At 47.5% G+C, this 23,474-nt stretch overlaps 1 protein-coding gene and 1 pseudogene across 3 annotated transcripts; both read right to left on the bottom strand.

Annotated features, from left to right (window-relative positions):
* Positions 1–1,104: 1,104 nt before the first annotated feature.
* Positions 1,105–16,411, bottom strand: CHMP7 (charged multivesicular body protein 7). Of its 3 annotated transcripts, XR_004954953.1 has the most exons (13): positions 16,033–16,411; positions 14,028–14,199; positions 10,580–10,765; positions 10,309–10,442; positions 9,463–9,511; positions 9,097–9,216; positions 8,717–8,815; positions 8,437–8,497; positions 7,802–7,981; positions 6,236–7,563; positions 4,511–5,542; positions 3,977–4,397; positions 1,105–2,405 (listed from the first exon to the last, which is right to left on the bottom strand). XR_004954953.1 is itself a non-coding variant. In XM_016141535.2 (10 exons), the coding sequence occupies exons 1-10, from the start codon at positions 16,329–16,331 to the stop codon at positions 7,511–7,513; spliced, it is 1,353 nt and encodes a 450-aa protein (XP_015997021.1). In that variant the 5' UTR covers positions 16,332–16,411; the 3' UTR covers positions 6,214–7,510. The 3 variants fall into 3 exon arrangements, 2 of the variants coding, with proteins under 2 accessions (XP_015997021.1, XP_015997022.1); XM_016141535.2 differs by lacking the exons at positions 1,105–2,405; positions 3,977–4,397; positions 4,511–5,542 and having other exon boundaries at positions 6,214–7,563; XM_016141536.2 differs by lacking the exons at positions 1,105–2,405; positions 3,977–4,397; positions 4,511–5,542; positions 16,033–16,411 and adding an exon at positions 15,858–15,880 and having other exon boundaries at positions 6,214–7,563.
* On the bottom strand, positions 12,936–13,054 carry LOC118612691 (annotated as a pseudogene).
* Positions 16,412–23,474: the final 7,063 nt, after the last annotated feature.

Genomic DNA, 23,474 nt, shown 5'->3' with positions numbered 1-23,474 from the left:
ATGCTTTCTTGTGTAGCCCCTTGTTTATCACAGCAAGTTTGCCTCCTCGTTGTAATTGACCACTTTGACAGGGCAGCTCAGGCCCATGACATCATGCATGACCATATCTGGTGGCTTGGTGGTAAATGATGTTACGAGATTTTCTGATATGAAGCCACCCCCGGAAAAGGAGGAGAAACCAAACTCAGTAAGGCAGGAGATTTTTTAAAAAGATACTTTGCTAAAAGGTTTGCTAAGATTTTTAATGATCTTCAGTCTTCTTCCTCGTCTTTTCATTTTTCAATACTAGCTTGTAAAGATATAAATTCCCCCTAAGTATCTCTTTACCTCCATCGCATGAATATTAATTAATACGTAGAGAAAGCAGTATGGACATAGATACTGAAATGGTGGCATTCATGGGGAGTTCAGGATCGGCAAGAAGCTTATGTGGCTACGTAGTTTCGAGTTTCCAATATAATTTATTCTCTGCCCCATGAGTTGTTTAGAAGTTTTTTTTTTAAATAAAGTCCAAATGTATGTTTTGTTTAGGCTATCCCACTGCTATAGGCTTCCAACTAAGTCGCATCATGATCAGAAAATATGAACATGATACTGGTCATTTAGTATTTGTTGAGACTTGTTTTGTGTCCTACTGCGTGGCCAACTTTTGTAACTATTCTATATTCATTTAAAAAAATTATTAGGCTCTGTCCATTAAATCTGGAGTCAAAGATATTCCCATTAGATGGACATGTTAATTGTGCACTTCAAATCTTCTGTCTCTCCTAATTTTTGGTCTACCAGGACCGTGAGTCAGTCTCACATTATTAGAATACAGTGATTAAAATTTACCCCTGTAGTTGTGATTTGTCGATTTCTCTTTGTAATTTCATCTTTAATAATTTGCAAAACTAAATTATCGGGAGTATATAAATGTGAAAAAGATATATCTTCCCTGTAAATTGTTCCTATTGTCATTGACTAATGACTATTTTTAACCAAAATAATGTTTTTACGCTAAAGTCTACTTTGTTTGGCATTAAAATAGATACACCACCTTTTCCAATCTTTTAATTTTACTTTTTTGTGTGACCTTATATTTTAAGTATATATCCCTTGAAAAACAGTTCAGAAGTATTGTTTTATTATTTTTTTAAAGATCTGACAATATCTACCTGGCACATTCAATTCTTTTATGGTTATTGTAAATTACTGACAAATCTTCATTGATTCTTACCAACTAATTTGGTACTTTCTATTAACTAAGACTTTTTGTGTTTCTGTCTTTATATTTTCTTATTTTATGTCGGACTAAGTTTTCTATTACTTTTTTATGCTTTAATGGAGGTTATTCATTCAATATTTATTCTTTTATGTATAATTTTTAAGACTTGCAGCATAACACACACATAGGAAAGTATGTCTTCCTGCTTCGTTCTTCTCCAAGATTGTCTTGGGTGCTCTTGATCCTTTACAATTCCATGTAAATTTTAGAATTCACTTTTTTTATTTGTGTGTAACATACACACATGTGCACGCACACACACGCATATACACTGCTGGGAATTTGATTGAGTTTTCATTGACTTTAGAAGGACAGGTGGACGTCTTTATAATATTGTCTTCAATCTATGAATATGACATTGATTTATTTAAATGTTTTTCTCTAAAGTATTTTATAGTTTTCGGCATAGAGCAATGGTTCTTAATTAGGGGTGATTTTACACCCCTTTTCCTACTTCCCACCTCACTCCCACCCAGGGGGCAACGTCTGGAGACATCTTTGGTTGTCACACTCGGGACAGGGATTGCTGCTGGAATGTAGTGCCTAGAGGCCAGGGAGGCCTCTAAACATGCTATAACGCACAGTCTCCCTGTGATGAACTCAGTGCTATGTTCCTCAAAGTTCATAGGCTGAAGTCCTAAGCCCTGATATGACTGTATTTGGAGACAGGGCCTGTGAAGAGATAATAAAATAGAGTGAAGCCCTAATCCGATTGGACTGACTGGTGCCCTTTTAGGATGAGGAGGAGACACCGGAGCTCTCTCCTTCCCTGCCATGTGAAGACACATCGAAAGGCAGCTGTCTGCAAGCCAGGAACAGAACTCTCATCAAGAACCGAACCAACCAGCATCTTTTTCTTGGACTTCCGGCCTCCAGAACTGTGAGAAATAGATTTCTGTTGTTCCAGTCTGTGTGTTTTTTGTAGTAGCCCAAGCTGACAAATATATCTCCACAGCAAATAATAATCCATTCCAAAATGTCAATAACGCCAAGGTGAAGGAGTATTCCACGTCATTTACTAGAGTATTTCCCTGGAGTTTGATATTTGGCGGTGGAGCGGTTAGCGATCGCAGATAATAAACATGAAGACGCCTTTACTGCACTCATCACTTGAGGAATCCGGAGGGTTTTAGGAGCTCTACGCCAGAAATGGGGGTGAAGACCAAACAGATATTTCTTATTAGAAATCACAATATCACGATCATCCAACAATCACCTCGGATGACTTTTTCACCATTTCTAAACCTTCATTGATTCCTCTGTGAAGTAACAGCACCATCTCGTTGTAAAGATGAGCTTGCACAAGAGCTTAGCACAGTGTAAGAGTCACAGAGATGCAATGCGCAAGGCCCCTTCAAGGATTTATTGCCCAGCTGCAGGGAGCCACCCTAGCTGAGGTCACTCCCTTTCTAAGGGTATATCTGACAACTGAGGGAGAGAAAGCCCAGGATGGATAAAGGCCTGGCCATTTCTGCCTGACATGAGACTCTAATGAGAAATACTCACACTGGAATTCCCCACCAGGGTGACCAAGAGTTTGGGGGGCCTGCATCGCAGACTGACTTCTTCCTCTGCCCAGTCCTGTGTCTTCCCCTTTTCCTTCACAGGTGGTAATCCCTGATACCCCAAACTCTTATCTCCAGGTCTACCTCTGGAGAACCCAATGATAGTGTCTGACAGACAGTAAGTAATACTGTTACCCAATAAATGATAGCTATTGTTCATTTTTGGGTTCTGTCATTGCATTAAAATAGGAGCCGGAATCCAAGATCGGGCATTTTGTTCCTGACCCACCCGACCCCTGCTCTGCAAATGCTTAGTGCAGTTCTGATCCTTCATTGTGCTACTATCTTGACATTACCCTTTGTTATGGTCCGAATGTGTCTCCTCAAAATTCATACATTGAAAACCTAACCCTCAATATAATGGTATTAGAAGGTGGCGCCTTGAAGGGGTAATCAGGCTGTAAGGGGGGAGCCCTCGTGACTAGATTAGTGCCTTTATGAAAGAGGCTCCAAACAACTGCCTTGCCCTCTTTCCGCCACGTGAGGGTACGAGAAGGGGGCCACCTGCAGCCCGGAAGAGGACCAGGCCTCTCCAGGACGGGCCCACACGGGCCCTCTGATCTCGGACTTCCAGCCTCCAGAACGGCGAGAAATCAATTTCTGTTGTTTCAAGCCACAGTCTGTGGTGTTTTTTTTTTTTGTAGCAGCCCAAACTAAGACACTTTTCCTCTGACTTTAAATTCCTGGAGGGCAGGGGCCCCCTGTCGAACTCCCTTCTCTCCTCCACCGATTCGTTAGCTCACGCCGAACAGGCTCGCCTCTTAGATTCGTTCATTTTTAAGTTTCCCGGGTTGGGAACTATAGCGTATTTTGAATATCTGAATTCACTTATAATCTAAATATGTCTCTGTTAACCTGGGCTAACGCATTATGTGATACCCCAGTAAGTTAGCCTACATTCATTATACCACTCAGGGGGCTTGAACCCCACCAGCTGAGGTTTGACCGCCCCTCACCCCGCCGGCCCACTGCAGTTCGTGACCTGCTTTGGGGGTACTGTGACACTTCATCACAGCATTAGTTATCTCACGAGGGTCCTAAATGTGGCTCTTTCAGGAAGTGCTGTGCAGTCCACAACTCCCCCACCCCCCATCCCCCTGCACAATTGATGTGTTTGCTACAAAATACAAGTCATAAAAGTTACCTTCACGGTGCATATCAGCACAGGAACGGTGTGAAGATTGTCCTTGGTTTCCCTAAAAATTGGAAACTGGTCGGCTAGTCGAGAGGCAAGTTTTGATCCACAGTCTGAGTAATTGCAGCCCCGACAGTCAGAAAAAGCTATCTGCGAACTCAAATCAGTGACACACACTGACTGACTACTCATCGACCACCTCCACCGCCACCGACCACAGGAAGTCATTTCGGAGTTATGTGGGTTTCGTGAGTCTGTGTTAAGAGAGGCCCGGAGTAACAGATTACCAAACCAGAAATCCGTTTCCCGCTCTGTGACCTTGGGCAAGTCACCTAGGCTTCAGCGTCCTCACTTGCAAAGTGGAAGCCTCGCCGGCACCTGCTGAGGCTCCCCCCAGCTCTCACGTTTGGGGTCTACGACCGTGTGTTGTCTGTGGGCGGGAGGAGATAAGAAATCATAGCTACGACTGGATTAAGAACGAGATGAGACGTTGGTGGGGGAAACAGTGAACAACTTCAAAAGAAACAGAGTTGCCAAGCTCACCAGGCGCTGTTTGGATTCCCTGTGAGTCAGCAGCGCTCTCGGCCGCCTCGTCCTTCTGAACAGCTCTGGTGGCTTGCTCCTCCCGGATTGCCTGGGCCACATTTCCAGCAGACCTTCAGAGTACCGTGACCTCGTAGGGGGCGAGGGATGGGGTCTGTTCAACCATGGACTCTGCCTGGGCCAGCAGTCATAAAAGGCTGCAGTTTAACGCTTACTCATCGGTCCTAGGCAGGGTGTCTGACTCACGCCCCAGGCTGAGAGCCCCTCTCAAGGGGACCAGGAGGTTCTAAGGTTACGCCCCGCCCCCTTCCTCCCACTTCCCTAAACGCTCCCCCGACGACCGCACCACCCTCCAGCCCCCTTCCCAGCTGGGCATGGCCGTGGCCTGCTTGGGCTCCTGTCGCGAGGCAGCAGGGATTCCGAGAAGGGAGAAGCACACCGTGCAGGACACTAGATGATCAGGACTTCTGGAGTCATCTTGTCTGCTTCACGTCACCGATGGGGAAAATGAAGGACCGGCCTCACCAAAGCCATACGACCAGCAGGTGGCTGAGGTGAGGACTGGAACTGGCTTTCCAATTCCCAGACAGGACCAGCCCTGACCTGGTTCATTGCATTATCTCCCTACGTAACCTCAGTGGAATCACGCATAGATGACATTAAGAATGGTGGCTTTGCAATGTTTTGATTACCCAGAGAAATAGCCAAGGGGCACGGGAGCTTGGGTATCATCTCCCAGTGAAGCCATCCCTGAGTCCCCCAACCTGTTCTCTGAACTTACCGCTGTACCCCACAGGATGTGTCAAAAAGGCAATATCCGAACCTGATCGGTCTGGGCCTGACGTCTCTCCATATGTAAGAAAACTCACCGGCTCCCTTAAGAAACCAAGTCTATTCCTTGGAGAGGAGAATCCTGATGAAGACGAGGGCCCCTCCCCCACTCCGGGATCACTTGCTGAAAACGCAGCCCCCACCAGGCCGCGGCTCCTCATTCTCAACTGATCTGGCCCAGACTCGACACCTTTCAAACTCCTGTAGCAGAGCAAAGAACGAGGCCGAGACTTTTAAACCGGACTCCAAAGGCGCTCAGGTCAGCGAGGGAAAGAGTAACATGAGACCAGACAAGGGGCTCAGAAAGCCCAGGTCCCCTGCTTTCAGCAGGGCGGGCAGGGCTGGTAGGGGTCAGGAAGGTGTTTCCTACTCCCTGCCTCCCTGAGAACCTGGCTGGTCATCACTCTCCCTTCAAACTTTCTGCCCTTGGCTTATTCCGACGCCTTTCCCTGGTTATAGTTAACCAGGTGACTTACCTAGAACTGCGACTCTACTGCTGTGACTGATCTTCTAGCCCATTCCTAGTTCTGCCTCTGTCTCAGAGCCCATCCCCCCTCCCCACCCCAGGGTGTGACGAAAACCAGGCATGTAGCAGGTGCTAAGTAAATCCTGGATGCAGACTAAAATATGGCAAGATCACGTGGGGAGGGGAAACTGGGTCATTTAAACACACGGGCAAAGGAAAAGGAAATGAGGGCGCACTCCTAGGACCAGGGAGGCCGTTCTGGGGATGCCGCACGGCCTGAGCTTCAGAGCCATCGGTCAGGCCGGCGGTCAGGCCGACCGAAGCGCCCAGGGTGTAAACGCTGGAGGGCGGGGTGGGGAGGCAGGACGAGCAAGACACGACCTAAAGAAGAGACCACGACAAGCACTCGGGTTTTTCCAATTATTTACCAGATAAAAAAGAAAAAATAGTGATTGTTTCTCTTCACCCCCAACACTTCAGTTTACCAGGGTCGACTGGGAGGGGACTTTGTTGGAAGGTGATTCGTGCTCCTGGCCGCCTCGGGGGAGGGGCCGGGGGGGGCTCCAGGCGGCGTGTGCGCTGTGGTGCCAGCAGCGGTGTGGCCGTCGCCGTCTCCTCTCCCCGCTGCCACAGCATCCAGACCCTCTCCTGTCTGTCCCCCTAGGCCATTCTTCCCCACTCGTCAAAGAAAGCGGGAAGACGGGGCTCGAAGATGTGGGGACAGGGGGCGAGCGCGCCGCGGACCCCGCGGCGGGTCACGGGCTGCAGCTTCTGTCGCAGGGCCTGGCTGAGGTCCTGTGCCCTGAGCAGCGGGCACGAAGCAAACGCTTCTGAGATGCGAACACAGAACCTGCTGTGCGCCAGGCTCCAGAGGGGGAGGCGTGTTGTTGTGTGGCTGGTTCTGATATACGTATTCGTGTTTAAATTATCCCATGACGGGGCGAGGCAAAGATCACGCCTCTTTAACAAAAGCATACGGGGTTTGGACACTTGGGGCCCTGCGGTCACCTGCGCTTCTCCCCTTCGAGCTCCAAAGTCCACCAAGAAGCCTTTCTCCAGTCAGGAGACCTGCATCTGACGGAAGAGGCGGCTCGGAGCCACTCGGGGGCGACCCCTCTTCCTGAACACCTGGTGAATCTGGCAAGTGACCCTAGCGGAAAATCTTTGACACGGTAGGTACGTTTCTCCACAGAGTGGCAGCTGTCTGATTCCCATTCTTCTCACTACCCGTGACAGCAGAGCGGGACTGGAAGGAGCTGCTTCACTGACCTCACAGGCGCGACGCATCCCTCCAAGAAGCGGCGGGGGTGGGGGAAGAGGGCTGACTTGGATTTGGCCGAGCGGCAACTCTTTCGCCTTCCTCGGCCGGAACAAAGCTGGTGGGTGAAGACAAACCTAACTGAGCCACCGGCAAGAACTGCAGGCTATGAGACGACAGGTCAAACACGGAACGGTAGAAATCGTGGCACTATAAAGATGAGAAGGCAGGTCCATGACACCAGCTGGGAGCGAGCCTCGAAGCGCGCTTCCAGAGACGGGATCTGTCCTGTAGTACGTGGTAGCATCCGGGTAAATCCGAGTGGGTCTCCTTCCTCCTCTTCCCAAGAAATTCTGAGTTTCTCATTTAAATAACTATGTACATACATATAAGCCTGGTCTCTCTTTTATATGAGGGTCCTTCACTTGAGGGTCCTACAATGGCTTTAGAGAGTTGGTTCCAATTGCCTTTTTGGAGATTTACTGCTTGGGACTAAATCTGAAAAAAGAAAAAAAAAATGAAGAACACTATAGCAGACAAATCTTTAAGATAGAATCATCCCAGTGTTTAAGCAATCGGGGCTTAATATAAATAAATAATGAGCCCACGGCAGCCTCGCCAGGCTCTGGGACTTTGGAAAATTGAGAAATTGGGCTGGGACTCATCAATGCTGTGTGGCTACTGTCAGCCAGAGGACCCCATGCCCACCAGCAGCCCTGGGAATACAGCTCCGTACCTCCCTCTGATAAGGACAGTTTCTCAAGTTCGGCTTCAAGTTCGGCATCTGAGATCCTAGGATTAGGCACACTGTCGGTATCAAACGTCTTGTGGGGGTTGTCAGGCAGATCCGAAGGTTCTTTGGTGGTATCCTGAAGAAGGATATACAATTCCTTCTCCAGTTCCTCATTGTCAAAATCTAGAAACAAAAGACAACATAAGGACGCATAAGGTCCAGGGAGGAAATGCATTTTTGAGTCACGGATTGAGGATAGCAAAACTCGGCTCAGCTTTACAAGACGTCAAGGCCTCCCTGCAGGTGAAAGGAATCATGTGAGCCGGGAGGCAGAGGGCACCTTCAAGCACACACACTTTGTCCACACACAGAGCTCAGCTGTCAAGGAGGCATATCCTGCAAACACCACGAAACCGACCCTGCTTCCTCCTGCCCTTGAGGAAGCACCTTCTGATCAGAAGCCTAGTCAGTAAGGCACGCTGGAGCCCAGAGGGGTCGTTAGTATGGACTCTCAGCGAGGAACTGACAACTCCTTCCAACCACTCCTGTGGATGAGCCCGAGAGGGGAGGGGAGGAGAGCCGGATCCACGAGCACACCCACCACGGCACAAGGAAGCGAAGTCCCCCTGACAACTCACCTAAGCCATTGGTTACCCCACCAGCTAGAGTCTGAGAAACTTCATCCTGGGTGTCACACAGCTGTAAGGGAAAGCACAGGCCTCGAACTCTGAGCGGCGTCTCTGAGGACCTCAGCCCTCGGGTTTTAACGTTCAGGGTTACAAAGTAGCACTGCCCCATCTGAGAACCGAGGAAAGCGTCCTCCAGCCCCCAAGGTAAAGAGCCTAGTTTGGGACAAGAGGAAGCGCGACAAAGTCCCATCTGTCCTCAGTAACGTCCCCCCCCTCACCCCTCCCGTACCTCCTGGATCTGATCTACGAGACTCTCTGCCTTCTCCACCGTGACGTCCTTCATGGAGAGCTTTAGGGCTCCTACGCCGGCCTGATAGGCATTGAACACCTACAGAGAAAGCAGTTGTCGGTGCAAACGAAGAACACTGGGCAAAATATATGAAATTGTTTCATCTCCAAGACAGCGTGAGGGTTTAATTTTTGCCACCCACGCTTGATTCACCCCATGTCCACTGAGGCCAAAGCATCCCAACAGAAGAGGCAAAGGCAATCCCAGCTACGTCCTGAGAGGAACCGGGCCTCCTCCAAACAGCAGAGCCACAGGGGAGGGGACAAGCGATGGATGCCGGGGGGGCTGGCCAGGTATTGGAACAGAGGGGCAGGGGCTACCATCTGATCTGTCTGGGAGGCATAGATCCGGTCCAGGATGCCTTGCACGGTGTCCAGCTTGGCATGCAGGGCCTCGATGCGCTTCTCCGTCCGCTGTTTGGCCTTGAGTGACCTTAGTGCCTAGGGGGCATGGAGACTTGGTCAGGGTCGGACTGGGCAGGCCAAAGGGCCCAAGGAAGATAGCCCTTCCCAGATGCTAAGACCGCCCCAGGTCTCCTTCCCGCTCTTTTATAAAACAAGCCGTGGCGCCTGGGCCGTCCACAGACTGCTCCCCTCGAGCCCCAAGTTCTTCTCTGAACTACCGGGCCACCTCTCACTGCCCGGCCGGGGCGCAGGCGTGTGGCTGGAGGGGAAGAGGACACTCACCAGCTGCTTCTTCCCTGCTCGGCATGCCCGGCGGGCTTCTTCTTTATACCTGTGGAACAAAGGGATGGATCGAGATGATGAGGCCATAGGATGGGGTGGCAGCCCTTAGGTAAACACTTTCAGGTCTGAGGATCAAACCCATTTCACCCAAATGCAAGAAAAATGATGCCCAACCGGCCGGTGCCACGCTCTCGCAGCAAGCTGAGACGGAAGCCTGAGCATCTGCTCGGGGGGAAGACGCGCTGACCGAGTCTTACCCAATACGGCACTTTAAAAACGGATTCCCATTTTGGGAGCCAAGAGGTCGGGAACCGCTTCTTAATGGCAGCAGTGACCTTAGCCACATCTCTTGGGTTTCTCCCACTGTCAGATGGGTGTGAACAAGTACATTTTCACTCAGTTTCAATATACGCTACTTTTCAGAGAAGTGTTCATGCGCCTTTAGCAGGGATGCCTTGTATGGTCACCCCAGGGGGAGAGGAGGAGTCTCTCAGCGACCCTGGGAAGGCAGAGACTTGTCTTGCTCACTACTGTATCCCCAAGTGCCCCAAACGAGGCCTGGCTCAATAAATACTGGTTAAACGGAGACTGGCATGGAAGAGCATAAACTAACAGTAACGCGTTTTGTTAACAGTCACAATCTTTGGGGGGAAGAACTAAAATTCACTCTTTCTCCTTTGTGACAGTCAGTGCTGTCCATGATTACTGTATGGCAGTTAGTTTTGTAATTAGTAAAAGAATAATAACGACGACCTTTTTGTAACGAGCCTACAGACACCAACGCTTTGCTGGCTCCGAGGGCCAGCCAGGGTGAGGGCCGGGGGCGCTCAGCGCAGGGGTGGTTACCTCACTGCTTCCTGGGATAAGGACTCCACTTTGCGTGAGAGCAGCTGTTCACTCTGCATCAGCTGGTACACCCCCACATCTACGTCGTTGACAGGAGAGACCTTGGCATGTGGCCCCCGGGCAAACTTCACAATCTGAGGGACAGGGAGAAATTACTGCTGCCCCTCCCGCACGTGCTGAGAAATCCCCAGGCAGGAATGCTGGCGGGCATGTCGGCACACACGTAACCAGTCCCTGGGGAGGCAGCGGATGGACAGCTGAACCCACGTACCTTTTCCCCGTTCTGCTCGAGGACTGTGACCCTCTTCTCTTTCTGCAGCTGTAGCAACACCAAGTAGAAGGTCCGCTCATCTGGGCAGGAGCCTGCGCAGAGGGTGCTCAGCTCCGACAGGGCCACCACGGGGTGGGAGGAGAGAGGGGAGTTCTGATACAGACGATACACCTCCTCAGCCTTTTCCTGCAGGGAAGGCGAAACATGCTCACAGGGCCCTGACCGCAGCCCACGCGGCCCACCGAGCCCCGACTCGGTGCTTCCAAAGCTCGACCCCGTCGTCCCTGACGTGGCAGCTTTGGAAAAGAAAAAGGATTTTTTTTTTTAAACCTTGGAGAAGAAAGTTTGGCGAATACGAATGAAACAAGGTGCACGATACATCGAGAGCCAGCTCAGTGCCTGCACTTGCATCCGGGAGTTGATGTTCAGGTTTCTCCCCAGACCACAGGGAGAAGGGGCTGGTGCGGACGGACAGCCCAGCCTGCGCGAGCCCGGACCTGTCCGTCTCACTGGCCCTCAGCATCCTCCTCGCAAGGAGGTGGGTGAAATGACAGCTCAATTCCCTTCCGATCCCAGTCTCTCCACTTCTATGCCGACGGCAACACTGTAGACGGGAACTTTGCTGCGTCTATGAAGCATCTGAGAGAGAAGCATGTGAGAAACAGGTGGGACGGGGTCTTTGTGAGACGTCTCAGACATACAGGTTCCCGGAAACGATGCCGCCACGTTCCTCCTGCCTGGAAATCACTCAGTCCTCCGCAAACGAGAAATATTTACCGCGGTCTACACAGGACGCTATGAAAATACAGGAAAGGAATACCCAGGAGGTGAGAGGTTGCTTGGAGACAGTTGTTGAGCAGAATTCTGAAGGGTGAAAGTTTCTAGGAGGAGCAGGTAGGAAGGGCATCTCAGGCAGAGGGGCAACTGTGAGCAGTGCCATGGAGTACGAGTCAATATGACGTTTACGGTGCCACAGGAAGGGCAGAGAGTAGAAGCACTTCTATCTCGTGCAAAGTGTAACATCGCCTATGCTGACCTTCACTCGGCAGATGGCGCGAAGTCACCGAAGGGAAACGACGTGGTTAGATTAACAGAGATCGAGCTGACAACGGGGAGAGGATGGATTGTAGCTTAAGCTCGGAGGCAGTCCATGGTGACTGAGTCTGGGTGGAAAGGGAAAGAGGAGTCTAGGACGCCTCCTGGGTTCTGGCTTGAGTGATTGGGGGGATGAGATGCTACTAGTTAATAGCAAGATTACAGGAGGAAAAGCATATTTTAAAGGAAAGACAAAACATTCCGTTTTGGATACGTCGGTTTGGATGCCAGAGGTACATCCAAGCACATCTGGGAATTGGACATACAAATCTGAAGCTCAGGGAGACACTGGGACAGAGACAGAAGGTAATTAAAATCACAAGCGTAAATGACTTAGCCAAGGAAAGTCACAGAGAAAAGTAAGCTGAAAAAAAGACTAACGTTTAAAAGACAAAGGCGCTCACAAACAAGCCCAGAAACGCTGCTCAGGGAGAGAACCGAGAACCTGCAGTGTAATGATAACGAAGTCGAGGAAATGGAAAATTTTAAGGAGCGAGTGGTCAATAGTGTCAAAGGCAACAGCAGAGTCTAATATGACAGAACCTGAAGTTTTCCTTCGGTCTGACTGCCCCGGCAGATGGTAACCCTTACCATAAAGCTACTGGGGTGAGCGCAGGATGGTACCCACACGCAAACAGAATCGTCACTGGTATATGACATTAATAAGCTATGTTAAGACAACTGGTTATTCATTTGGAAGAAAATAAGAGTTTTTCCTTACCACATACAGCAAAATAAATACTGAATTACTAAAATTTAAATTAAGAAAATGAAAGTAAATTTGAAGAAATTATTTCAGAAGTCTGATTAACCATGAGGCAGAAGATCCCTTCCTAAGCAAGACCAGAAATTCAGTAGCCGTAAGGGAAAATCTGAAACATCTGACTGTAGAACTATGAAAACTTCTCTAGGGTAAAAGTTATAAGTAAAAATGAAAAGCAAACAAGAGACTGAGAAACAATCTTTACATCTCTAACACTAAATATATACGATATCTCTACCCCTAATACAGAGAACTACAAATTAATATAAAAGATAAACTATCCAATATAAAAACAGGAGATAAAGAGGCCATTTATAGAAGAGGATATGTAAATGGACAGTACATAGGTGAAAAGATGCTAAAATCACAAATAGAAGTATCATTTTTGTTCATTAAATTGTCAAAATTTAAAAGGCTGATGTCATCCAGTGCTGACAAGGATGTAAGGAGACTGGACACTTTAATGTAGTCTTTTTTTTTTTTTTTTATTATTATTTATGCCTATAGTACCTGGTCTTCCTACGTGGTCTCCCATCCAAGTACTAACCAGGACCAACCCTGCCTAGCTTCCAAGATCAGCTGGGATCAAGCTTGTTCAGGGTAGCATGGCCATAGACCATGGACCATGGCTCACAGGGGCGCGAACCCACCACCTTCTGCCTGTAAAGCAGACGTGCTAACCGCTACACTATGGAACCAACTTACCCCAGTAGCTCACCCCAACTTAATGTAGTCTTGACGAAAAGTTATTTGGCAGATTCTGTTAAACATATGCCATTTCTAGAAATTGATTCCACAAAAATAAAGGTAGAAAGAAGTACATAGATGTACACACAAAGCTGTCAGAGAAGTATTTTTTAGTAATAGAGTAATTGGAATGATTTAATTGTTCATCTCTATAGTAACTACTGCATAAATTGTGGGATATATATAGATTATTATGCAACTATCCAAAAGAATAAGTGGATCTATATTGCATAGGGACCTGGAAAATGCTCATGATCTAGTAAAGTGAAAAGAACAATAAAGCAGGTTGCAGACCAATTAGTAAAATGAGATTCCTCTTCTAGAAGATAACAGAGTGTATGTGTAAGCACATGTATGGACGCGTACATTATTTATTCAACAAATATTTACTGACTCTACTCTCTGCCTGATGGAAGGAAGGCCATTGGTCAGGTACAGTGGGGAAGGGTTATAGCCACAGAGGAGGAAATTTGAACCTGGTTTAATGATACAGGGGAGGGCAAAGTTGAAAGTCATGCAATCCTCGGGGAACCTGAGAAATTCTTGTCAATAAACTATAGAAGGCAAAGCATTTTCTAAACATTAGCTTCTCATGAATCCCTACAAATACAGAAAATAATCAACTGTCAACTCCTAGACAAAGGATCGCCCTTGAAATGTAAAAGTCCAACTAACAACTAAAATAATGCTACAGAGTACAGAAAAAGGGAGGTCAGGGAAACTCAGTTATCACCTGTTACCATGTAAAAAGATACATTTTTTTTCTACTGATACACACAAGTAAAGCAGAAGGGCCTGTCATTACACCAGCCGACACCAGACCTCTCCCTTCTAAGCACGCACCTTAAGCAGCTCCACAGCCACAAGCACCTCCTCGGCAGGAACCTTATTATCACCTAGCACGTTGGAAAGGGTCCACTTGAGTGGCTTCAGCAGGAAGACTCCAACGCCCCAGGAGATCCAGCTGCTGTCTACACTGGCCATGAAGTCTGACTCCCGCTGCAGCTCTCCACGACTGCGAAGAAAGTAAAGAGCACACAGTAGGCTTAATACAATGTCCCATTCAAGTCCCCACACCCCCCTCACCTCGAAAGACGTTCTGATCATCAGCATAAACACCACTTGTTAGGCACCTACTATGCGCCAGCTACTATGAGCGGCACTATCTATGCTCCAGCTCCAAGCCTCACAACTTTGCAAGATAGATGTGTTATTGGCTTTTCAGCTAATGAGAAAACTGAGAGACCGAGAAGGCAAAAGAGGCCAAATCTAAACACTAACTTGGCTCCACTAACACTACAGAAGAAATGGAGGTTGCAGGGCCTACGATGAGGCTTCCTTTTATAAATGGAGCTCAAAACAACAACAACAACAAGAAAATAACAATAATGGATCACTCTCAAGTGCAAGCCATAAGGAAGAATACAAAGAATTCAAACAAAGGGTTTTCTGCTATTCCCGAGCTGGGGTGGAAAGAAGGCACGGCTGTTTCATGGTACTGGCAGTAAGTGGCTACATTTACTGCTCGCCATGGGCTGGTCACCATGCGAAGGGCTGTGCAAGGAATAGCTCTTCAAATCCTTACAATAAACCTAGGTACAGCATCATCACCATTTTCTGACTGGTCAAACTGAAGCTGAAAAGAGGGCACATGATATCTGCCCATGGTTACAGAATTCGCCAAGTGGCAGAGCCGGGATTTGACCCCAGGCCATTTAGCCCTCAAGCAAAGCTGTCTCTCACTGAGCTCTTCAGCTACTGCCTGAAAACTTTGTCCACAGTACATTTGTTCAAAAAAGAGACGTTTCAGAAATGTCTTGTCCCATCAATGTCAGCTGTTGGAAAGGTGCCAGGGACAAGGGAGACTTCCTAATCAGAAAGAGCAACAAGCTAAAACAATGTATCACAGTGGACTTTCTCTTTCATTCATTGTGGGAGGCACTAGGCTAGCTGGGCTGCTTTCCATTGACATATACAATGTGAAGGGCAAATGATTTAGAATCAGAAGACCAGGGTCCAGTCCTGGGATCACCTCTAACTAGCGGTGTAACCCCAAGTAGGTCACTGGATCTCTCTGAGGCTGTTCCCTCCTGTGTCTGCTGAGGATAATTCTACATCTTGCCCACAGAACCGCCGAGGGTCAGATGAAATGGTGTCTGCAAGCTATCTGCACACCTATCAGATATCCATGCTTCGCGTTCTCCGAAACACTGCACATGGAACACAGGTAGCACCTGCAGGACCTTCTAGGGGCACCAAGTTATTCAGTAAAGCCCTCACCCTCCTTCATAACCTCTGCTCCAGACAACCTGTGCCAAGGACAAGCCAACATAGGTCAGGCACATGACCTCTGCTGGGGGATGTTGGCAGGATCCCTACGATTTGGCCTCTTCCCAGCTCTGACTTTCCCGAGTTCAAGAAATCTCATAGACCTTCTTCTATTCCGGGGTAATTCGAATTTGGACGGCCCTATTTAATAACTACGTAACGGGATTCCACAAGTACCTCTACTAGGTCCAAACAAACCACTGCCCAGGCAAATCACTGTTACCTTTGCTAAGCTGTCTTCGCCCCTTACCATGCGGATCCCATCTAATCGGACTACCCTGCCGCCCCCCACCCTCCTCCCATTCCCCACATAGCCCGCGTCCCTCTCCCTCCGAACACTCGTACCCCAGCCTTCCTCGTGTCTTCCTTCTTTTCCCCCTACTGAACAAACACAGGCGCTCTGGGCCAGACCCTGGGCTGGGCGCGGTGCGCGGCGCGCTGTCGGACGCCCCGCCCAGCCCCTGCCCTCAGGGAGCCGCCCCCGCCCCCGGCCCGGGCCCGGGCCCGGGCCCGCCCTCACCGCAGCAGATCCTGCAGCACCGTGGCCAGTCCGAGCGGGACGCTGCCCTTGCGCTGAAAGGCCTCCTGCAGGTCCCGCAGACGCAGGCGCACCACCCCCTGGCGGCGGCTGTGGCTCAGCACCAGCGGCGCCCAGAAGCCCATCTTGCTGTCCCAGTCGGTGCTGTTCACCTCGCGACTCCTTTTGAAGGCAGAGAACAGGAAGGACATGCGCTCCTCATCCTCCTCCCACTCGGGGAGCGGAAGACCTGCCGGGTCTCCCCCGGCAGGGGCCTCGGCCTCCCGCTCTGGGGACCACATCGGAACCCCAGCCCCGCCAAGGCACCGAACACAAGCCTGGCCCTGCTCCCCTTCCGCCCTCGGTCCCTCCCGGCTTCCGTTCCTTGACCACCGCCTCCTTGTCATTACGTCACCGCCACCCCAGCGTGAAATAAGTCCCGCGCACCGTCACGCCGCATGCGTCGCCCGGTTCTTCCTGCGCCAGGAGGCGGGACCACAACCCTATTTCCAGAGAGCGTTAGGGCGCTTGCGCCAAACCTCCTTCCGCAGTCTTTGTGCGGCGAGGAGCGCCTCGCGCGTGCGCGGCGCGTGGGTGCGGGTGGCGGCCCCTCCGGAATCAGTTCCGGGGAGCGTTATAGGGAGGCGATGGTTATGCCTCTAAGGCGTCGTTTCAGGAGTTGGGAATGCAGGGCCGCTAGGGGGCGCCAGAGGCACTGGGATCGCCCACGTGGGAACCGTTTCCCGCTTATCCACCAAGGCCGCCGTTCTTGCTTCAGACGTTTAAACGTCCAAGATTGCGTGCTCCTACGACGTCAGCGGATAAACAGGGATGTCGGTCACTCAAAATCTGTGACAGTTTATACACTGATTTTGAAAGGTATACAAGCTCCTACCACTCTTGCTCCCCACCTTCTACCCTGGGATGTCCCTCCGTTTCCTTCTCAGTATCAATGTCCCTCAGGATGGAGCTCAGTTCTAATCATCCTTAAAACCGTCTCCTACCGTCCTGACTCGTTGATCTCCTGCCTGCACTGCACAGTTTAGCATTTACTCTTTTGTATCCTTTTCCCTCGTTCCCCAGGGGCAGGTGTGATGGCTTAAATATCTTGCTATGACATGGTGGTGCTGAAGAAATATTTCGTAAACTGAAAAGTGCCTAACTGGCCTCTGGCCCTTCTAAATGTCTTAGAATCTTGTTAGAATGAGAGCTCGTGTATATAAGATTCTTATTTTAAAAAATCTTATGATCGATGAACATGTCCAGGGTTTTAAGAATAAATTGATTTTCTTTTTAATTGAACCATTTGAAAGGTGAAAGGAATTTCTTTAATGGAACCAGCTAACACTCACCAGAGTTGAATATGATTCCGGCCTCTGCCACTCACCGGCTGTGTGAACTTTAGTTAATTCCCTAACGTTTCTGAGCGTCTGTAAAGTAACATTTCCCAAGGAGTCGTTTGAAGGAAATCTTATGATGCATGTAAAGTATAGTACGGCACATAGTAGAGGAGGTGCCGTCACTGAGTGGCGGCATGTTAAGAAGTGGAAACTCAGTGTGAGGGAGAATTTTCACAAGCATTTTGAAGGAGGAGAAGGAATATGGTTGGTTTTATGAGAAAAAACAGGTCAGTTGATATTAATGTGCTGAGTTACAGTCCAACGAGCAACTTTCACAGTCAGTATCTCAGGTAATACTTATAACAAAGGGCAGAGATTCTCTCCTTGACCACACTCTAGACCAACTCTTCTGAGTTCTCCTCTTGGCTAGGCCTGTCAACCTTGGCGTATAAAGACTTGAACAAACATTAATGTAGTTTCTCAAGGCCTCATCCCTAAGGTGACTCTAGCACCCCTTTAAGTGCCTGCCTGAGAAAACGCAAGGTTGTCAAAAAACATTTACTCTTGGTTGCAGCCAACATCTGAAGATGGGGCCCCTGCCTCCTAGCACCTGCGGGAGGGGAGGAGGCCAACTTGGGTAAATGCCAGTTAGCAAACCCAGATGAGTTTCACATGAACCAAACCCCTCTTCCCGCTTTTGGTAATTTTTCAGTTCTCTTACTCTGCTGGGACCCCCTCAACCTCCTCTCTACTCCCTTATTCTCCCTTTAAGAAGCCCAGTTACCTCTGTACAAATGGAAGCTGAGTTCAGTTCACCTTGGACTCTTTTCCCTATTATAGTAATAAACTACTGATTAAAATCTGCCTTTACCTCTTTAACTAGTGTCTGACTGAATCAACAAAAATAAATCTTTGCTATAACCCTGTGAGACGTTTTGATACTTTCTTCATTTTGCAGAGGAGAAAGTTGAACCACAACTCTATTTTAAGTATGGTAGAGAACATTCCAGAAAAGAATAGCATGCAACTTGAGCGAGGAAGTTGTACCATAAGAAGCACACGTCTGCCATGTCGTCTTGCCCAATGAAATGGCTGGTCGGTTTGTGTCATGAGAGAGAAGGTTATTTTCTTGTGTAGGTCTCTAAGTCTAAGTCAAAATAGTCCTAGTGCTCCTAAGCATTTTCCGGAGAGCAAAATGATGTACCTGTGGCCACCTGCACCTGAAAGCGCCACGGGGTTCCCGACACCTCTAGAGGGAGGGTTTCCTGCTCTCACCTTTTGGAGATTGGAAGATCGACTGGGCGCAGTGGAGAATGGAAGGAAAAGCTTTGCGAATCCCGAGAGGGGCGGCTGAGCCCATGGCAAGCTCCTTCTCACCTCAGGGCTCCCACCTGCTGCATTCTTCCTCTGCTCCGCATAACTGGCCCTTTTTCATCCTTTAGGCCACAACTTAAAAGTCACTTCCTCAGGAAGGCCTTGTCTGAACACCCCATCTGACATAGCACTCCTGGCATTTGAGAATGGATGGATCAGTTGACAGCTAATTAATCATAATGTCACAAAAAGAAAGACAACCGGACATTACATGGCCCTGAAGTGATGTGATAAGACACAAAACAACCTATGAAGCGTTTTTGTCAAAAAATTGGACCCGAATCTGATCAAGCCACTAGATCTAAGTCCTAGCTTTTAGAGGCAATCAATCAATCAATCAGTCAGAAGATGGAGGAATCTGTTACGTGAAACCTAAGGTTGCAATCAGCAAAATTCAGAGTTGGGGAATTCTACTAGAAAATGACCTTGTTCCCTCAATAAATAATGGCAACGAAGATGCTTTTAATGCACATTGTTACTGGATCTGATTTGGACCTAATTTGCACGATCAAATTCATCTATAATAATTAGATACTGTCAATATTGGCTAGGAATTTTATGATAATAGCAAATTATGTTGAGCGCAGTGGTATGGTGATCATGTTTTATTACAACTATATTTTGAAGATACATCTAAAATACTCATAAAACTATGGTATTTGTGGCAAGAAGTTGGTGGGGGGCAGTAGGGAAGTATCGATGAGTATAAATTTCGTAATCTGTACCTAGAACATAGCCTCTCGCTTAGATATCATTCGGGTTTTTTTAATGAATGAATAAATGACCTAGGACTGCATTCTGGTTTTATCTCAGTGATGAATACGTGCGTGACCTCAGGCAGGCAGATTTCCTCTCAGATGCCTCCTCTGTGAATTGAAAGGTTTCCACACTATGACCTTGAGGTTTTTTCCCAGCGCCCGCTTTCCAAGTCTAATGTAAAATCTACCGTCGATGTGTGAGTGATTACAGAAGCTCTTTAGTTCTGGACAACTCGAGTCCGAAGAACACAGTGTCACTTAAACGTCACCACAGCGTGGCAGTATTCACTTCCTGACGCCCAATACGTTTCTGATCAGACACCTACGCGGCCTCACTCCAGCCACGACCGCAGACCTTGCCGAGGCTGTGAACACTGCGGTACCTCTGTGATGCTGCGCCACGCTCCCTGCCATGACCCCTGCCATGACCCCTGCCTGTTGGCGACGTCTCCTCATTTTTATAGAAATACACCTGCCCCGTTCCTTGATCCAGTTAGCTCCAGTTCTTAGCTCTGGGATTCAGTCTATAGCACTTGGTGAGAAGAGGAATGAAACAAACAAAGAACCTTATTCATAGTCTGCGAGGTTCTTGGGGAAGAAGCCAGGCTTGTTAATATTTTGTTCAGGTCTCACTTATGTTCTGGAAGCCTTTCCTGATCTCTCTCCTCTTCCTTCTCCAGGCCGAATCGGGTGTCCCTCCTTACCTTTCTATACCCTGGTGTACCTCGCTATCATTTTATGTGCCACAGTATTTTCTAGTTCCCATTTATGTGCCTGTCTTTCTGAATAGCTTAAGTGACTTGCTGGCAGGAACGACGTTCTTAATTTTGTTTCTAGCACAGGGCCCGACACACCCTAAGGACTCGGTTTGTTACATGAATACATGAATGAACTTAATTAAACCGTGAGTGAAGAGGCAACTCTATCCAGGCCTACCCTTTTCATAAGCACGCTTATCCAAATATAATGTACTAACACAATAGCTGAATCTTTTATTTATTCAAATGACTTATTTGTTTCTTAACTCTCATGAGCGGAAATCTCTCTAACCTTGATTACCTACTGAATGGTCACAGCAAGTATATACGTGGAAAAACTTCTTCTTTTCCGAAGTGTTTAAACCACAGGAAGCTGTTGCGTTCCATCCATTGATGACCATGGCTTTGTAGAATGCCTCAGTGGTCGGTCATTTGTGAAATTGTCCAATTTCGCTCCTGAAGAATTTACCCCTTTTTAACCACACTGTCTTCTCTTCTACTCCCCTTTCAAATTGCTCTGTATTTTCAGTCCAGCGTGTAAGTAGCTTGGATGTTGTCACGTTGTCCTAACAACACGTAAAAAGCTGAGCAAACTGAAAATCAACAGCTCTGCTTAGATCCATCAGAGAATTTTTGCTTCCACAAAAATTGGGGGGACAGACGGGCAAATCCAGAGAATTGGACCTGCTGGCGCCGGGAGCTGCGCGCGGAGACCTCGAGAACCGTCCGGAGCAGGGAACCTCACTGCGGCTGCTCGTCCCGGCCGCTGCTTTCTGGAGCACCCCTTTCTAGGCAGTCTGCTTCGAGACCTCAGCTGTGTGGCGTTTCTGTCCTCTGCAGTTTTTCAATTCTGAATTTCCTCTAGGGAAAGGTTCTTCTTTAGAGGAAAAAAGAGAAATTCCAGGATACATACTTTTCCTCAAAGGCTGAGAACATGCTCAAAAGCGTGGCGCAGGCACACACTTCTTCCGGAAGGAAGGGGTAAAACTTCCTTCGCTTGCAGAGAACACCTGCTAGAACCAACCAGCGCATCTAGCAGGTCAGAGGTTGCGAGTCAGGGAGCTCGGGGGGCAATAGGTTTGTGTCAGCAGGAAAAGGAGGCGAGTCATTACTTGACTGCAGAGCAGGCCTAACTTTTAAAATTTAACTGTCCTCTTAAAACACTCTCAAAATATGGAAAGCTACAAAAACTATGCTAAAAACTTTTTCTCAAACCACTGAGAACAGGTCAGTGACAAAATGCATATCACCCTTAACACTTCAGTGGGTATCTCTGGCAAATAAGAACGTTCTCTCCTATAACCACAAGACAACCTTAAAAATCAGAAAATTAGCATCAATACACTGCCAGCAGCTAATCCTCAGACTCCATTTAGAGTCCCAGTTGTCCATGTGATATTATTTATTGCACAGAGATCCTATTCTGAATTGCTCTTTTATCTTTCTCTGTGACGACGCTTTGTCATTTAATGGGACATTGATAGGCTATTTGGGGGGACATTTTGTCAAGTGCCTCTTTAAGCCTGAAGAGCATTACTTAACATTTGATCCTGTATCCTATGTTTTTAAAAGTTTACCCATTTATATCCCCATTTGTAAAATTCTGCGTGTGTGTGTGTGTGTGTGCGTGTGTGTGAGAACACTTGACTCGATAGCAGAACACATGTTTTACTCAAGGGCACACGAAGCATTCTGCAGAATGTGCCGGTGTTAGGTCTCAAAACAAGTCTTAAATGGAAAAAGACTGAAAACATAAAGAGCATCTTTTCCAATTACGAAGAAATGAAACGAGAAGTCGTTAACGGAAGGGAAATTGGAAAATCTATAAATATGGGGAAATTAAACAATGCACTCTTAAATGATGAATGGGTCAAAGAAGAAATTACAAGAGATATTAGAAAACATCTTGAGAGAAAGGATAACGCACCATAGCAAACCTATGTGATCCAGAGAAAGCAGTGCCCAGAGGGAAATGTACAGCTGTGAGTTAAAAAAGAAAAATGATCTCAAATCAACAACATAAATTGATACCTTAAGAAAAGACAAAATGAAGAGCAAAGTAAGCCCAAAACTAGTAAAATAAGAAAATAATAAAGACTGGAGCAGGGATAAATGAACTAGAGAATGGAAAAACAATGGAGAAAACTCAATGGAACAAAGATCAACACAATGGACATATATTTAACTAGACTGACGAATAAAAAGAAGAGAAAATACTCAAGTACGTAAAATCAGAAGTGAAAAAGAGGACATTATAATTGAATTTACAGAAATAAAAAAGATTATAAGAGAATACTATGAACAGCTGCTGGTCAACAGGTTGGGTCACCTAGATGAGATGGCTAAAACCCTAGAAACACATCACATACCAAGGCTGAATCATGAAGAAATAGAAAATTTGAACAGAGCTATTACCTTGCAAGGAGATTGAATCATTAATTTAAAAACCACCCAACAAAGAAAAGCCCAGGAGCAGATGGCTTCACTGGTGCATTCTACCAAACATTTAAAAGAAGAATCAATACCAAGCCTCCCGAAACTCCTCCAAAAAAGTTGAAGAGGAGAGAACACTTCTTAACTCAGCATTACCCTGATGCCAACACCAGACAGAGACACCACAAGAAACTACAGACTAACGGCCCTGATAAATACTGATGTGAAACCTTCAACCAAACACTAGCACACAAATACGTCATCACATTGAAAGCATTACACACCATGACCAACTAGGATTTATTCCTGAAATGCTAGAATGGTTCAGCATATGAACATTACTCAGGACTGCTCAACCTGAGGTCACGGACTGGTGTGAAGGTGTTACATGTGCCCTCTGCGCAAATTCGGCAGTTTCCTTGAAGACAGGTCTGTAGGCCCCACTGCTGAGGCCGCCGAGTAGGTAGGAACAACCATTGAACGGTCTTAGCTGTTCTTCCACAGACTCTTAAACAAAATGGAAATAAGGCGGGCAGAAAATAAAGAGTTTCTAAAAGTTAAAAAAAGGAAAATGACTACATTAAAAGAATAAAGGATGAAAACCACATCATCGTTGTTGAAAAAATACTTAACAATATTCGACACACTTTCATGATAAAAACACACACAAAAATACTGGGAATAGAAGGAAACTCTCTCAACATAATTAAAGTCTTACATTAAAAACCCACAGCTAACATCAGAGCAATTAAACAAGGAAAGGAATCAGAAAGGAAGTACAA

The sequence above is a fragment of the Rousettus aegyptiacus genome, unplaced genomic scaffold (assembly GCF_014176215.1).
Source record: "Rousettus aegyptiacus isolate mRouAeg1 unplaced genomic scaffold, mRouAeg1.p scaffold_m13_p_16, whole genome shotgun sequence".
In the NCBI taxonomy this organism is placed as follows: Eukaryota; Metazoa; Chordata; class Mammalia; order Chiroptera; family Pteropodidae; genus Rousettus; species Rousettus aegyptiacus.
The sequence above is the reverse complement of the archived record's forward strand: the minus strand, read 5'-3'. Positions and strand labels throughout refer to the sequence as shown.

Bases quoted from the DNA above. Each gene is read 5' to 3' on its own strand.
- CHMP7 (XM_016141535.2), bottom strand. From the start codon at position 16,331: ATGTGGTCCCCAGAGCGGGAGGCCGAGGCCCCTGCCGGGGGAGACCCG. The intron at 10,443-10,579 runs GTACGTGGGTTC...CCTGTCCCTCAG, and splicing joins TCGAGCAGAACGGGGAAAAG to ATTGTGAAGTTTGCCCGGGG. The intron at 9,217-9,462 runs GTGAGTGTCCTC...CATGCCCCCTAG, and splicing joins GAGCAGGGAAGAAGCAGCTG to GCACTAAGGTCACTCAAGGC.